Source organism: Mauremys mutica, chromosome 3 (genome assembly GCF_020497125.1).
Source record: "Mauremys mutica isolate MM-2020 ecotype Southern chromosome 3, ASM2049712v1, whole genome shotgun sequence".
NCBI classification, from domain to species: domain Eukaryota; kingdom Metazoa; phylum Chordata; order Testudines; family Geoemydidae; genus Mauremys; species Mauremys mutica.
Window position 1 is genome coordinate 126,670,373 of NC_059074.1, and position 17,597 is coordinate 126,687,969.

A 17,597-nucleotide genomic window follows, 5' to 3' on the forward strand; every position below is an offset into this window, starting at 1 on the left:
ATAGTCACTCAAAACCGAACACTCTGTCGCGTGGTGCCAGCCAGGACAGGTAGGGAAGGACTAGCCTGCCTTAGCGCTGCAGCACCGCCGAATGGACTCTTAATGGCCCGGTCAGCGGTGCTGACCGGAACCGCCAGGGTCTCTTTTCCACTGGGTGTTCCAGTCGAAAATCAGACACCTGGTCACCCTAGCCACAGATCTGATTCAGGTGAACAAGTAAGATTTCACTCAATGTAAGTTTTGACTATATATTGCAAATGGGTCACCCAGATGTTTGTTTTAATGTCGTCTGCTGGGAAAGCACTTCTCCCTGGAGCTAAGCTCCTTGCAAAACCAGGTGGATATGCCAATTCTACCTGTGCCATAATAGCTTCAGTATTCAGGCACTTCCTAGCATACACAAAATATTTTATTTCATTCGGATTGCTTCCTTTCCCTCCCTACTCCCAAGGAAGGAGGAAAACCACAAAGGAAGAGTCCAAGGATCGCAGTCTGTTTAGGGTGTTCTGTTTTTTAATTAAGACAGTCACAAACAGATTACATCTGTTGTAAGTACAGAAGGATAGGTGTGTGGGGAACCTGCTCAATTTATTGTGCAATAGAAACAGCATTCAAAGGTTTTTCCTGTTGATTAAGCTGGAGGGGAAGAGGGCATAATAAGTGTAGAAGGTTTAACTGGTATTCATCTACTAGGCTTGATCAACTTTGGCATTAAAGACATTTTTCATAGGCCTTTTAGCTACTCACAGTAAACAATACAGACAAGGTGAGTTTAATTGGACCAGCTTCTTTTGGACAACTTCATTGGACCTATCAAGATCCATGGGGTCCTATACATGCCTATTCAGCTTGTAGTGTACCTCATCCAATGCACTAAATGCCCCAACAACAACTGTGTGTATGAAACCAGACAATTACTACATTCTCAGATGAACTAGCACAGAAAAATTTAAAAAAAACCAAAAACATCATGTCACCTATGGGCGAACACTTTTCACAGAATGATCACTCTGTATCTGATCTCTCAGTCCTTGTCCTCAAAGGAAACCTTCACGACACCTTCAAAAGATGAGCCTGAGAACTTAAATTCATAACTCTGCTAGACACCAAAAATCATTGACTTAATAAAGATACTGGACTTATGGCTCATTACTACAGTCTATAACTCACTAACACTCCTTCATCCTGTGATGGTAAAGGTGTTAACTGCCCACCTTCACCTTGCAACATGTGTTAACTGCTTATCTGTTTCATTAATGTATTTAGCTGTGACACTGAGTTTTCCAGATCTGAAGAAGAGCTCTGTGTGAGATCAAAAGCTTGACTGTCACCAACAGAAGTTGTATCTTGAATATCCTGGGACCAATGCCTCTGGAATAACACTGCAAATAGTAATACTATAGCATCCTGATTGTGATTTCTCTCATTCTTGAGGATCTCAATGTATATTACACAAGATCTACCAGTTATTCATAAAGAAATAGCTTCTGTCACCAGTGAAAAGTAGTCTCAACTGGTCTGGAAATTGTTAGCTGTTTAGCAGGACCCAGCAACGTTACATGTGACTTTAAACTCCGTCCATCTGAAACTGTCCACCTGAATTGAGATGGGTAACATGTAATTATCTCATGTTCAGTTTCAACATCAGGGGCTAAAACCCATCTCTTGAAAAAAGTACACTGGAATATTTGGATTGTACAGCAGAGGTACTGCCCAATTAATGTCACACCCACAAGGCAGCACCAGCAACCATTAATTATGACTCAGGCATTAGTTCAGTTCAGTACTGACTCACAGGGGGAAAGTGTCACTGAATCAGTAGTAGTATCATTTCTGGTAAATGGCTTGACTCCAAATATCTCAGTGCTTTTACAGCTCTGAATATTAGTTGAAAGTGTATGTTAAAAGTAAAGTCTTCAGTTAGTAAACTTTAAGCTCAAAGGGTCTCAACGAATAATCAATTTTGTATTTTGAAAGTTCATAATTTGAGGTAAGTGAAGGGTTCCATGCAGAATTATATTTTAGATTTCTGTTGCAAAAGCTGGGGAATACTAAATAACATATCTGAACTTTGTGGGGACTGCCACGTTTAAAGAGGGCTTTTCATTAAGGTCATTAAGTCCACCTAAGTATTTTTCTCCTCTCACTTTTTCTTTTTTCTCCCATGTCTTTTAAAGTAGGAGTAAAATTCAAGTAGGCAAAAAACCATTGCATACTCAATTTTAATTTCTGAAATCCAGATTCCTTAGCAATTAGAGAGAAATAGTGGTATTTTTCATCAATAAAGAGATTATTTGGAACAGACTGATTTCCAGATGGGTGCAATTTAGTGCTGAGACAAAGATGATATGGCACCTAAATCAATGTACTTTTGTCTAGATCGGTAGATACCACCTGCCAATAACATCTACTTAACAAATTAGAATTAATAGCAAGGCAGTTAAATCAGATGGAAACCAAAACCAGGTAAAAATTAAGCTAAGAATGAAGGAAAATAAGGTATGTTTGATACTGTTTTTAATAGAAGAAAAGCATAATTTTTTTAGAGATGTAAAGGTTATTCTTTTCCTTTCTATCTACTTTGAGAAGCAAGTCTTATGAAAATGTAGGTGAAGTCCAGTTAACTTACTGTTTTGTGCTTGTGCCTGTAGTGTTTTCACTGTTAAAAAAAAAAAAAAAAATTATAACAAATACCTAGTGTGAAATCATGGTTTCATTAAAGTCAGTGACAGAACTTGCACTGATTTAGCAATCAGTTTTTATTCGCTTCTCCTTGGGATTGTAAACACTGAATATGTTTCAGCAGATACATTGGATGTTTTTGAACTCTAAGAAATTGTGCATGTATTAGTATTTGCAGTACTATATGAACTGTGGCATTTTTCCAGCTCTTTAGGGGTTTGAATTTGTCTGTCTTCCAATCCAGTACTACTTAGTATTTTAACAAAAGTATGTTCATATGGTCATTGTAATTCAGGTGCATTGTGTGTCTCTTCTAGCTGATAGTGTTTGATGGTTTGGTGGTAGTGTTTGAATACCCCTTAGTTTTACTGGAGGAGGTTTTTTTGCTTATAACTCTACTTTCTCCAATTCCTAAAATGTTTCTGGTTTTTTCGAGGGAAGGAAAAACAAAAGTTTGCATATGTGGAGCATGAGTCAGTTTAAAAAATCAGTATGTTGTGGTTTATTTGTTTTTTTCTTGTTTTTTGTTTTTTGTTTGTTTTTTTTTTTGGAAGAACACCACATGAAACAAAGCAGCTGTAGCCACAATTAAAGGAAGTAGTTCTACATACAGCAAGCTGGTTCACCTCATTTATATTTGGAGATTATATGGAGAGTATTTTGTCTAATGTTGATAGATTTCCAAAGTTGAAATTGGACTGGGGGGGACTGAACTTCCTCTGCCAAAGAGTTTTTGACCTTCAAATGCAAGAGATTTTTTTTGTCCTCATTTTAAATGTATAATCAGTAGTTACTGAGTTGTTTTCCCCCATTCTCCTGAACTGATGGCAAATTAAAAAATGTCAGGCTCACAACATGTTCTGTACATAGATAAGCAGATGTACATGCTTATTCTTGACCAAGGCTGACCTGTGAAATCATACAACTTTTGGGGAATGTGGGTGTTTGGTTTTTCAGAAGCCTTTCCTTTATACTTCATAGTGAGTGCATATGTAAACCAGCTGGAGTGTTTTAGTAAACTGGTGTACTCTTAGAATGCTTATAAATGTAGCTTATTTAAATACTTGTAGACTTAACTGCTTGCCAGACGAGTCAGGCTGAGACTGATCCTACTGCATAAACTTGCCTTTAAGGATGTTTATAAAACTTCTGATCTTCTGTATAAGCTTACAGAGACTGGAAAATGAGAATTAGTCTTGATGACACGAGTGAATACTACTGTTTCGGGGATGGTAGGAAGAGTGGAGTAAAAATATAGCTGTTGAGCCTGGACTCTTTTATCATGGAGCAGAAGTTATATTGGTTTGCTAAAATGTTCTAGTTACACAGATTATTTTGTATTCCTGAAAATATGCTGAGTTACTATAAAGCACAAAAAATCTAATCCAAAGATACACATACAAAGTTTTTTCTTTTGTTTTTTCTTTTCTTCTATATTATAATATCCTCATTTACGAAGCATCATGAAAGGAAGTAAGATTTTAATTATCAATTCAGTTGAGTAAATTGATCGTCTACCATTTCAGATTAATCTAAATTAAATGTAATAAAATAAGGCTTGTTTTAAACTATTCTTCAAATCACTTACTTTAGGACCAGGCTTACTCCAAGCAAAAGTTTTGTGATTAATCCTTTCGTTATAAAAAAAAAATTTGATTTAGCCAATATGTTTTGCTATTATATCTACGTTCCTTTCTGTATCATTCCCGTTTTCCTTCCCAAATAGGTTGTAAAAAAAAGTTCTCCATGACAAGAACAGTTTTATTCCCAAGGCTGAATCATGTGCAGAGTGCATACCAATTATTCTACTCACTTCTTAAAATATTGTGGTGTTATTTTCTTTTATAATCTTTTGGAGTGCTTTCTTATGTTTTGTGAAATATATATTTCTTGTAGAATAATGTTCATGATCGTCATTAATAAAAAGGCAGAGTGCCCACTCTGACTTCTGATTAACAAAGTTTTTTTTGCCTTCTGGACTTCTGGCTTGATACATAAGCCTGATCTTTTCAACCATTTCAGTGGGAATAATACTCAGGGAATGATTGGAGACCTGGGCTCAGTAACAACTTCAGATGTTTGTTACATAATTGGAAAATTTAGATATCTTTTATTTTAAAGCTGTTTCCCCAGAGTACTAAGCATGTGAATTCGCAAACCGTTGAAAGATGCCATCGAGTTAAAGCAGAAATCTTCAAGTCCTCACTCAAGTCACTTGTAAATTTGAATATATTTCCTGTAAACTAAAGTAGATGTTAATACAGTTAACATACTGTAGTAACAATTCATGTGTGTATTAATGTTTTGCACCCTGTAATCAAGCATAATTCTTAGCTTTACCAGTTTTACTGGCATTTTTAACTGAAGAGAAAGCAAGGTGTGTGAAACTGAACAGGTATAGGCAAACAATAGTTGTCTAAAACTTGTAGCAACGAAGCATTGCCATTAATTATCTTCAGAAATACAGGTTTAGCTACAGTACCTGCGTATGCAAATATATTATACAGATGCCTAAGTTCACATGTTTGAGACTGTCTAATGCTAGCTTTATGTACATTTCTTCTGACATCTGGAAAAAAAATTCCATAGTATTTCTCATAATGTTTAGTTCTAACCATAGAAATACCAAAATTAAAGTTGGGAAAACTCTGTTAAGTCATCTAGTCCATCTGCTGACAACACCGAACCCAGAGAAATGCTATGGACCCAGTGAAATGATCACCACGTGTTTGGTCTGTGACATTGCACAGTTTTATTAGGAACATAAGAATGGCCCTACTGGGTCAGACCAAAGGTCCATCTAGCCCAGTATTGTCTTCCAACAGTGGCCAGTGCCAGGTGCCCCAGAGGGAATTAAGAGAACAGGTAATCATAAAGTGATCCATCCCCTGTCGCTGATTCCCAGCTTCTGGCAAACAGAGGCTATGGACACCATTTCTGCCCATCCTGGCTAATAGCCACTGATGGACCTATCCGCTATGAATTTATCTAGTTCTTTTTTGAACCCTGTTATCATCTTGACCTTCACCACATCCTCTGGCAAGGAATTCCACAGGTTGACTGTGCGTTGTGTGAAGAAATACTTCATTTTATTTGTTTTAAATCTGCTGCCTATTAATTTCATTTGGTGACACCTAGTTCTTTTGTTATGAGAAGTAGTAAACAGTTCCTTATCTACTTTCTCTACACCAGTCATGATTTTATAGACCTTAATCATATCTCCCCTTAGCTGTCTCTTTTCCAAGCTGAAAAGTCCCTGTCTTACTAATCTCTTCTCATACGGAAGCCATTCCATACCCCTAATAATTTTTGTTGCCCTTTTCTGAACCTTTTCCAATTCCAATATATTAAGATATATTAATATATCTAGTGCCTGAGGGGTAGAGATACTCCTTGCAAATGACCTTAGAAGTGCACACTTGTCCTCACTACCATCTTCTTAACTGAACATAAAGTATGCAGTCCCACTTCGATGCACTGTACTGGGGCACTATTGTGACTGCCTGAGCCAACCACTTTGCACACCAATTTTTAAACATAGTGACAGCTTTAGCTCCCCCTGGCAAGTATCCATCACCCTCAAATTATCAGCTTTGGAAGCTATTGGAATAATGACTCACACTAGAAGTTGGAGCCCATGACCCTCACCTTATTCTTTTGGGTATTTATTCCAGCGACACAGAGCCCAGAGGGAAAGAAGTTTAGACTTCTGTCTTGTGCCTACCTTTAAGATCTTATTGGTGATTGGATAGCTAATTCAAGGTCCAATCACCATCACTATAGCAAATGGGGAGGTGGTCAACCCACTACCATTCTCTCAGCTGTAAAAGCAGAGTGAATTATTCCATATGGTGTATTTTCTAGTTCTGTGGTCAGTCTAGTTTAAAGTGTCCCAAATGGTGCAATTTCTGTGACTTCACTTAAGAGTCTAATTTACAGTTGTATTAATAATTCTCACTGTATTTTCTGCTATTCTTAAGTATTTCTTTAGATTAACACCATTATTACTAGCTGTTGATCTCTTGTACTACCTTATTCTCCTTGTTTGGTTTAGATTCTTCATATATCTCAGGACTGTTACGTTTCTTTTCTTCCAAATCCCCATTTAACTGGTCTGTCTGTTAATATTCTCCCTTCATAAATCAGTCTGTTTATCCCCAAATAGTTTCTGTATCATTTTTGCACACACACCCCCCCAATTTGTCTGTATTTTTAGTAATGAGTTTCTCTGAAATAAGTGCAGTATTCCAGATGTAGTCACATCATGGCCCTAGAGGGCTTCCAAAACACAGTATGTTAAAACATGACTTTGAAGTTACATTAACTGTGATGCTAGACAGAAGTGCTTAACTGAATAGCCGGAATGATACTGAACATGACTTATCTATGTTGACTGCAGAGTCATGGCTAGCATTGTTAGCTAACTCAGCCTTTCATGGTTGTGTTTTAATATGTTAAAACTTTGTAGTGAAGGCTAGAACAAAGAGGAAATCATATGATGTGAGTTTGCAATGTGATGGTAGTAAAAAGGGCTGATGTAATTTTCGACTGCATATACATAGTCATTGCATCTAGTTTGCTGTCACTGTCAACCATAAAACTTTCTCAGTGGAGCTCATTTCTAGATTTTTCTCATTAAATATTTGTGTTTGAATGATTTTACTCTGTTGTATTAGCTTGTATTCTTCCAAGGTGAGTCTCATTTTGTGTGTCCATTTTCTTATCTCACTAGATGTCTTCTGTATTTGTCTTTTCTCACTGGGGCAAATTATCCCAGTGTGGCATTACCTGCAAACTTTATTTACTTGCTGTCTGCTTCCTCTTCCAGATTGTTAATAACTATGTTGAATTAATCGGTACCTACCACTCTTTATCCCCTACTAAATTCCCTTATCCCAATTTGACACTGTTTATCATTAAATTATCTTTGTGAGTTTTCAGTCCATGTGATTTGCTAAAATTCAAATGTTACATTTGTCACATTCTCTTCTACCCCGTTTATTCCTTTTCCCGCTTTTTAGTAATAGCTGTTAAAAGGTTTTCATTATTACCCAATTGTTCAAACTTTTGTTTCTTAGGTATATAACAGAGGATTTTAGTGCCTTAGCCATTTCTATGTTAATTTAATCCACATCCTCACTTATTAGCAGGCCTATTCTCTATCTAGTACTTCCTCCTGTGAAACACATTTGTAAAAATCCTATTCTGTTTCTTCTGACAACTTGCATCTGTTCTAATCTTAAGAACATAATGTAGACAACAAAATCAGTATTGTACTTAATATAGATTTTAGTCAGCTAAAAGCGGAATTAAGACCATCTTTTCTTTATATTTGAATAATTTAGATCAGGAAATGATTTGGTCATACTGTCCAAAATGAGTGCTCAAAGGTTATCATCCTCTGTAAGTCATTGATTTACAAAATTTGTAATCCTTACTGCGCATAAATTAAGTGCTAGGAGAATGTCTTGTTTAAGTAGGAAGCATATAAGAGAGACGAGGTGGGTGAGATAATATCTTTCATTGGACCAACTTCTGTTGGTGAGAGACAAGCTTTTGAGCCACAGAGAGCTCTTCTTCAGGTCTGGGAAAGGTACTCCAAGCATCACAGTTAAATGCAAGGTGGAACAGATTGTTTAGCGTAAGTAGTGGGCACATACTGTAAGGCAGGGCTTCCCAAACTTTTTTCCCTGAGGTCTACCTGTGCAGCTGTAATAGGCACTCCACTGTTAACATTTCTTGAGGAAAACTATTAATTTTAATCATTACATACATACAAACTATAACACTGTAAATAAAAATGGACATGTTTCCTTTCATTTTAATGTTAACAATTGTAATTATAGAAATCCCTAGCAATATGCACTTGAAGAAATGCTTCAAGATCTTTGAAACCAAACAGTTTTAGTAAAACTACACTTTAAAAAAAAGTTGAGCAAAATGTGTTCAAACAAGGAAAACACAATTTTGTATAAAACTGAACAATAAGCAACACAGCGTTAACAAAATTGTTAAAAAAAACCAACTTGTGTTGGTGGTTGATTTTAAAACAAAATTTGTCCAACTTTGAACACTATATTGTGTTTTCAGTGTTTTTAGTGTAAAATCTGAATTTCTGTGCTAAGTAAAGACCAACTCTATTCTCTACTATTTAGAAAAGAATCAAACATTGTAAGTAAAAATATGTAATAACTTATAGACCAGAAGTTGTCTTAATGGGATGGATGTGCCTGCTTCTCCTTGCAGTTTTTCCAGCTAGGGACATAGGTTAGTGAGGCTCAACCTGATCTTAATTTCAATTTTCAGCCAGCTCAAGGTGCAGGCAGGGAGTATCTAGGGGCTGTGGGCAGGAAGGGGGGTTGCTCAGGGTGTGGGAAGGGGGTAGTTAGGGGCTGTGTGCTGGGCGGCGTGTAGCTCAGGTGTGCAGGGAGGGGCTGTGCCCGAGGAGGTGGTGGTGCTGCAGCGTCTGTCCATATGCTCAGTTCCTAGTTGACACACTGGGGGCAGCTTTGCTCCTTGTGGCTGTGTATGTGCAAGGTTGGGCTGGGCCAAGCTGTCCTATACGGTCACTGTGGCCATTGGCACCCAGTGGTTCGCGGGCACCAAGAACTACACCTACCTGAGACCGCAGGGCATGGCGGCTGATACATAACCCACGTGGGGAAACTGATCTGGACGCACAGAGTGCCTGGCGTTACTGCTCACCCTGTTCCCTCCCCCCCGGAAACTCTGCCCCTGATGGCAGATCACCCAGGACTGTGTCGTGGCCCCTCTTTTCTAAGGGACCAGCCAAGGTAGAGTGGTCCTTTAACACTTCTGCGGTCATAGGCCAAAAAGAAGGGGGGTTAGTGTTGTTACAACACCTTGTTGTAATAAGCCATAAATCCAGTCTCTCTCCACTCCATGATTTTTAGTGTCTGAGTTATGAACTGAAGCGCCCAGGCTTGTCTTTTGAAAGTGTTGTCCAGGTTTCCTTTGAGGATCAGGACCTATAAGTCAGACAGAGGGTGATTGCTTTGTGAGCTTAAGTTAGCTGGTATCTTAAATTCATAACTCTGCTAAACACTAAAAATCATGGACTTTAAAAAAAAAATTCACCTTTACTTTCAGCTGGAGAAGTTCTTCACATAAGGTGAACATGCCATTCAGATACCACAGTGATACAGGGAGCAGTATAATATGTCTTGCCTGTTATAGTGTTGCTGGTGCTGTTAGATGGCTGCTGTATTTCAATAGTGGATGAAGTGATTTCTGTATATGCGCTGTAAAGCATTTTTATAATGTAAACTACATTATTTTGTACGTGAAACTTTATTCATAGAAGTCCCTATTTATGCAGGTTATCTAGGAATGCAGACTAGAATTGTAACCAGTGTGCACTGTAGGAGAGATGAACATCTTAATGCTGTGCAAATTTTTGCTTCAACTTTGACACTTGGTGCTCAAAGTTGAGAGCCTTAGTATAATAACCAACACACAATAGAACACTTAGCTTCATTTATGCTGCAGTGCATAGGTCAAATTCTCTTTCATTATCAGTCTGATAACATTACCTAGTTTAATTACCATACCTGTTTTACATAGTCTTTCATTCTTTATTATTTGCGTTATCTCAAATAGTTTGTGTGGGTTTCTTAAAATCTGGTATCTTTTTGTTTTAGAAAAATCTATTTTAATTTTTTTCTCATCTTGTGTATTTTCTGAAAAGTCCCTGAAGAGAGTAATCCGTGTTCAATCTCTTATTATGAATTCAGCTACAAAATTTTAAGAAGGATACCTGTGCACGTGGTAGTGGTGCTTTGCAACTGCCAAAATGTATAGACTGCAAAAAGATTGTTTGGGGAAGGGGCATTGAGTTTAGTGCCAGTTGAGCAAGTGATTGCTTTTTAAATTTTAAAGGTTACTCTTGCACAAATGTATAGTTGACTGCTTTTAAAGTGAATATTTATATGGCTCTAGGTGGTATATAGAAAATATTCCTTTGTTTCCAATCATTCAATCAAGACATTATTTATTGCTTTCTATATTATTTTTTATTACTCAGTCCAGAATTTTTTAAAAGCTTTATTGGGAGTAAGAGCCAAAATAAACTTGACGCAGTTATGATCAGCTAGTAATTTGAATATTTTAGAGTTCAGAAGAATTATCTTGAATGTGTTTGAGAATTTGTGAAATCTAGAACAAGAGAAACTTGGATCAACTTGAGTTAACTCCATTTTATTGTTTTCATTAATACATATCCAGTCCTCCTCCACCTCTCCAAAAACAAAACGTGTTAAATTCAGTTTTTAGCATGATTGCCTTCAAGTTAAAATGGAAGTGGCTTAAGCATTGTAGAATCCTTTTTTAAGCAGGAAATACCACAAATAGTACTGCTACCAAAATATCCCAAATACATAAATCAAAATGTGGAGATGAATTTATGCTGGTAAGTAGTATAGGTGTGTTCCCTCTAACAGTGGTTCTCAAACTTATTTGATCACACTCCCCTTCTTTGTGTCTGTAGTTATTTCCCACCCCCACACAAGTACATATACCGCCACTCAGCTCTGAAGGCAGAATGGGGAGTGGTCTCTGCTGGCTGGGTGCCTAGCTCTGAAGGCAGTGCTGCTGGCAGCAGCAGCACAGAAGTAAGGGTGGCATGATATGGCATTGCCATCTTTACTTCTCTGCTGGTGGTGGTGCTGCCTCTCTCCTAAAGCTTCTCATGTCCTTCCCCCTCCCCCCCAAATACATTCTGCATTCCCCCTTCCCCATTGTTCCGAGGAGGAATATTTTATATCTGTATTATCTCAAATGAAAATATGTTGTCGTTTCGCTAGCAATGCCACTGGTAGACTTCAATTGATAGAGCAGTTTACACATAGCGTGACACTTTTGAAGCCGGTACCCCTAACATTAGATTAATCCACTGCGTAGTAGCTTGCAGGTGAGTGCATGTGAAATGATTGCACAACAGTATGACTTTAATGTATGCTTACACATGTCATCTTCTAGGTTTTTTATAGGTACATTTAGAGAGCAAGAAGGTGGCATTAAGAATAAAATTGTACATTTTACAGTAGATTTAAATTTTGGACCTGTCAACTATGAAAGTGATTTTTTTTATTTCATCTCCTTTCTCCTGTATCCATTATTTATTATTTATTATTTATTATTATTATTATCACAAATAATACTTAGACACTTAGACGCCCCATTGTGCTAGATGCTTTACAGATATGTAGTGAAAGAGTGACTCAGCCCCAAAGAACTTACAATGCACTTTTCTTCCTTTTCTTTGTCATCTCAAGGTTAAATAAGTCACCTCCAAACTGCTCTCTGTTTCACCAGCCAGATGGCCAGGGTAGCAGTGTAATGCTTGGTGTACCATGGGATATTGAGGCTACAACCAGGTCCTTGTATTGGATTAATAAATATACCTATAAAACTACAAATCCTTTCATTAAAAAAGGATTAAAAATTAACTGTTAAGCACAGGTTTAATAAACCTGTTTTCTTGTTGGATTATTCCTAGTCTTTTGATTACCATGGAACCAAATAACCTTTGCCTGTACTCTAGTTGCTACAGTTTCAAGAGACCTAATATTAACACCTTTTCTTTCTTTCTTCGGTGTCATGAAGATGTGAACTTTTTCCACATCACTAGTTTTGTAAGTTGAGGAAGTTTTAAAATAATGAGATGTCAGAGTAGATATATTAATGTAACAGTCAGATTCATGGAGTACTTTCATACAAAAGAGAAGATTTAAATATGACCTCATAAATGTCTTTTTATCTGCAGGGTGCAGGTCAAGATAAACTTGGAATCTATGTCAAGTCTGTGGTAAAAGGAGGTGCTGCAGATGTGGTTAGTAATGTTTGTAAATATTAAAGTTGTTAAAATCTATCAAATAGTCAAATTTAGAGATTACTTCAATAAAAACATTTGTAATTCTCTTCATTGGACTAATAAAATGTATTTACATTTATCTTGATTAAGCCCATGTAAGGCTTGTGTATATAAAGTGTTTTTTTTTTCGAATGTGTAATTAGGATGGTCGGCTAGCTGCAGGGGATCAGTTGCTCAGCGTGGATGGTCGAAGTTTAGTGGGTCTGTCCCAAGAAAGGTACAGTATTGCTTTCAGATGATGAGAATTGAGGAAGCGAATACTCTTTGTAAAAATAGAGAGAGTGAGTGTGCGTGTGCAGTGAACGAAGGGCTTGGTTAGTTTTGGGACAGAAATATTAGTTTGACTTACAGATATTTCTGTCTTGGTTTTTATATTGGTTCCACATAGCCTCAGGAACAAAAGTTCATCACTCCATTATTTTAATATGTTCAGAACAAATATTGCTATAGTCGTGATACAGGTATCCATATAGAAACATCGTTGTATTAAATTCTTAAAGTGTATATTCTCATTCAAAGTAAAAAATCTTTTAAGCAAACTGGTCCTAGCTTTTGTCTTGATTTTGACATCTGGCATTGAACTGTGGAAATTAGGAATAGTAACTGCCTGCATACATTCCCCATTTTATATTCATACGTCCTCTAGATGCTATTTTCTAATTGTCCAAAGAGGATAAGTGACTTAAGTGTGAAGCTGAATAGAAAAGAAATGCTGTGGTGAAATAGAAAATATTGTTGAATGCTTGGTTTAGCAACAGTGACCTAAAAAGAATTGTATAGAGATTACTTTTAAATAATGCTATGCTTAGTTCTCTTCTGTTTGATTCCTGACACAGGGCAGCAGAACTCATGACAAGAACAGGTTCTGTAGTCACCCTAGAAGTAGCAAAACAAGGAGCAATTTACCATGGTCTGGCAACCCTGCTTAACCAGCCATCCCCAATGATGCAAAGAGGTAAAATAAATAACTGATTAACATTTTCATAAGACAGGGCTGCAAATTTAGACCCTTTCCCCAACATTGGTGAAAGGGAGAAATAATCCCTCAACAATCCACAATGAAATATGAACACTTAGAAGACGTAGCATTTTACTCCTGTAATGTACATGAGTTACATAATTCATCTCATAAAGACTTCCGCATGTGTTTCTGGGAGTAGTGTGAAGAGGTGGAGAAAACATATATACAAATGTTCCTGTTGATAGCAGTGGTTGAGTATTTTATACCCAAAATTTTACATTTTAAACAGATGTAGAATCCATGGAATGGCAATGCAACTTCTCTTACCAAGGAGCGAGCTCAGTTGTAACCATTGTTTAAAGTTATAGTACAGATACAGTTCTAATCATAAGTAAATGTGCTATCAGCACTTAAGTACAAATACTGTATAATTTATTTAAGCGTAAGCAGAATTTAAAATCTAAATAAATGGAATACACAAAATTCACAAAGGGACCAAGAATTCAATTCACTTTTTCTCCCTCTCCAAAAGAACACTGATTGCAAACATGCTGTGATACTTGTGATTACCAGTAAAATAATTTTAAAACAAAACAGAAGGCATTGGCCCATGTTTGGTCATTGATTTTCACTGAGAATCATGTTGAAATGACAGTTGTTAATTTTCTATATCTGATCCTTTAAAAGCTAGGTTTCGTTGATATTTTTTTTTCCAAATAATTGCTTCCCTCCCCCCAATATAAGTCAAAAATTTCTTTCAGGGGTGGCATTTTAATGACCATGTGTCAACTTTATATAAATTTTGATTGATTGAGTTATAATATGAGAGCTTTATAAAAATTATTAAAGAATGGTACAATATAGGAAGGAAAGAGTTAAAAGAATAAACCCTCATTACCGCAGTTTACATCACGACCCCAGACACCATAAGCCTTTCAGATTAATCAAGAGACTTCTTTCAGTAAAAGTGCATCTGGCTTTGCCAAATATTAAGGTGTCTTTGTTTCAAAAACCTTTTTGAAGCCTGTAAATCAAAGGAATCTTGAACTCTCAGCATAACAGAATGGGATTGTGTATCTGAAGAATTCTAACTTTTAAAATCCAGCATGTTTTACTAGAAGAATCATTTTAGCTATAAAAGTTAAGTAACGTTTTTTTAAACAAGACTAAAATAGGAAACAGTTGTTCAAGTGGATAAGAACAAAAATTTTAAAGGTCATCATCTGTTGCAGTTTCGGACCGCCGTGGCTCAGGTAAACCCCGACCAAAGAGTGAAGGTTTTGAGTTGTATAATAATTCTGCTCAAAATGGGTCACCTGAGAGCCCTCAACTGCCTTGGACAGAGTATAATGAACCAAAGAAGCTGTCAGGGGATGACAGACTGATGAAGAATCGAGCTGATCACCGCTCCAGTCCCAATGTAGCAAGTAAGCTAAACTTCACTTCTGTTCTTTAAGAATAATTTTTTCATGCAAATTATTAGTAGTCTTTGAAATCTAAAAACAGGAAGATGACTTGATTAAAATGTAGACTACATTTGAAATACTGACAGTAATAACTGCAACAAAATTTGAGGAAAGTCATTCATTAAAGAGCAATTACAACTAATGTAATTAATGCTTTATTGCTACATTATGAAGTTTAATTGGTTTGTTTTATTACATATGACAAATTTCTGTTACTGATGTTTAACAATGCTTACTTCAACTCTCTAATAGATCAGCCACCAAGCCCTGGAGGGAAGAATGCTTATGCTGCTGGAACGACCACCAAGATAACTTCAGTCTCTACTGGAAATCTTTGTACAGAGGTCAGAAGTGGCAAGAAAAGGATTGGCTGTTAACATCACTTAAATTTCAATAGCAGTAGTGTGCTTGGGTTAAGCTGAGGTTTTTATTGAAGGTTTTTAATAGAATGCCACTGTTCAATTATTTGTATTTATTCTTCTTCACTGTTGCTTTATTTGCTGCTGTTCAGTCAGCAACAGAAATTGTTACAAAATTGTGGTTATTGCATTGCTATTTGAATTTTTGATTATTATAAGTAAATTTATGCTATAAGCATTGTGCATTTAGTTCCAGAGCATTCAAACCCTGAATCATAATTACTAGTTTATATTTAATTGTTCTTAGAAAATCTTAGAATCATATTTATTTGGTTGCAGCTGGGATTAAGAACAATGCCTAAAAATATACTTGTTAAAAAAGAAATTAGAAGTTGAAATAAAATAAAATCTGCCGAAATCTGTATGATAGATAAGTTTTAACCTATTCTATCTTTTACAGGAGCAGACACTGCCACCAAGACCTGAAGCTTATCCTATACCAACACAAACCTATACCAGAGAATATTTCACATTCCCAGCTTCAAAATCCCAGGATCGAATGGGTCCTGCTCAGAATCAGTGGCCAAGTTATGAAGACAAACCACAGATCCAGGCAGAGAGTAATCACTCAATTAGTGCTGCAATGCAGGTTAGAAATAATCTGTCACTAATTTAAAAACCTTCCCTTCTGTTTGCTGATTGCTGAAGACAAAGAAATACAAAATATTAGGTTTTCTCTTTCAAAACATTCAATATTTTTTATAAAAAGCAAACTAAGGTGCCAGTTCCACAAGAAGTTTTAAACAGACAGACCCCAGTGCCTGTGTGTAGTTTTGTTGATGTGTTTTTGTTTTTTTTAAGTGGAGCAAAGAAATATCTGTAGTTCAAAACCAATCCAAGATCTATAGTGAAATGTATTTACTTCAGTCACTTGTAAACTGTGCCTCTGGTTATAAAAACAGTGCATCAGTTGTACTGTTATGGAAACCATTTACCACAGAGTCTTACATTCTCACAATATTTAATGTATACTCAAATACTCCTAGGAGATGGAGATAACTATAATTCTCTATTGTGTTGATGGAGAAACTGAGGCACAGATAGACTTACCCAATGCCTCGGAGGAAATCTGCGGTGGACCATGGAATTGAACCAGGGTTTCCTATCTCCCACACTAGTAGTGCCCACCCACCATCTTCCTCTGTAAAAACACCATACAGAGTCCCCCAGCATTCATAATAAGCACAGAAAAGATTTAGAATTGGGTGCTAAAATCGAATGTAGTTTTGGAAAAGCTTTTCTTTCTTGATTCTTGAGGTTGCAATCCTACAAAAAAAGTAGGAAATTGACACTGGAAACCTTAGTTGTGAGAGTAATCCTCACTCGTGCCAATATTGCCACTGAAGTCAATGCAATAATGACTTAAGAAAGGATTATAGGTAAAACCTTAGTATGATTGTGCTGATATGCAGTTGGTGCCTATAATACACTTCCAGTTTTCACAGCTGTTAAGAATTTAGAACGCAAACCCAGTGTTCATTTAATTCCATGAGGGTTTAAGATGGAAATTAACACATCATATTATGGCTAATTGCTATAAAAAATATTTTAGCTAAACATCAACACCTTAATACCCCACATTTAGAAAGCTGATGATAGGTATTAACCTTGAGTTGCAGCTTGAAGCCCTGATTCTGCCAGGAAAAAAGCATTTTACTAAAGCAAATGGCTGGGAGTTTGTTTTTCACAAGTACTTGAAAAGTATATGTTAGGTTTTCACAACACATATCAATCGGTGCTTTTAAATTTCATTGTTAAAATAAATCAGTTTTAAAAATCTCACAGCATTGATTACTTTTTAATGAAATCCACAAGCATTGTTTTTATAGGGTTTTATTTTTGTTTTAAAAAGCATCATTTTTCTGTTTAAGAATGTCATTATTGTAAAATCATTTTAGTGAATGATCTCGTCTGCTTATTTTTTTGTTAAATTAACTAGTTATTCACTTTTAAGGAGCAGTTTCATTTAAATTATATTTGAAGCTGTGGTCATGAAAGTTGCAGTAACTAATGGCTGACTTAAAATGCCTGTTTTATCATCTAAATGCATAAGTTATTAGCAAACTATTTGGCTAGGTGCATCTTCCCAGTGCTTCTGACACAAGTCACTGTGTGTTCAGAGCTACAGAACTAATAGAGCATAAAAAATACACCCTTTCATCCCAAACAAGGCATTC

General features: G+C 36.4%; 1 protein-coding gene across 9 annotated transcripts in view; it reads left to right on the plus strand.

Moving 5' to 3' along the window:
* The window catches only part of AFDN (afadin, adherens junction formation factor), a 201,608-nt gene that overhangs the window by 158,578 nt on the left and 25,433 nt on the right, over window positions 1-17,597 (plus strand). For all 9 annotated transcript variants that reach the window (XM_045008897.1, XM_045008900.1, XM_045008898.1 and 6 more), the window contains 6 exons: window positions 12,467-12,532; window positions 12,718-12,791; window positions 13,411-13,529; window positions 14,768-14,962; window positions 15,254-15,345; window positions 15,821-16,009. In XM_045008897.1, coding sequence (XP_044864832.1) covers window positions 12,467-12,532; window positions 12,718-12,791; window positions 13,411-13,529; window positions 14,768-14,962; window positions 15,254-15,345; window positions 15,821-16,009 — 735 coding nt within the window. The remainder of the gene's footprint in view (window positions 1-12,466; window positions 12,533-12,717; window positions 12,792-13,410; window positions 13,530-14,767; window positions 14,963-15,253; window positions 15,346-15,820; window positions 16,010-17,597) is intronic.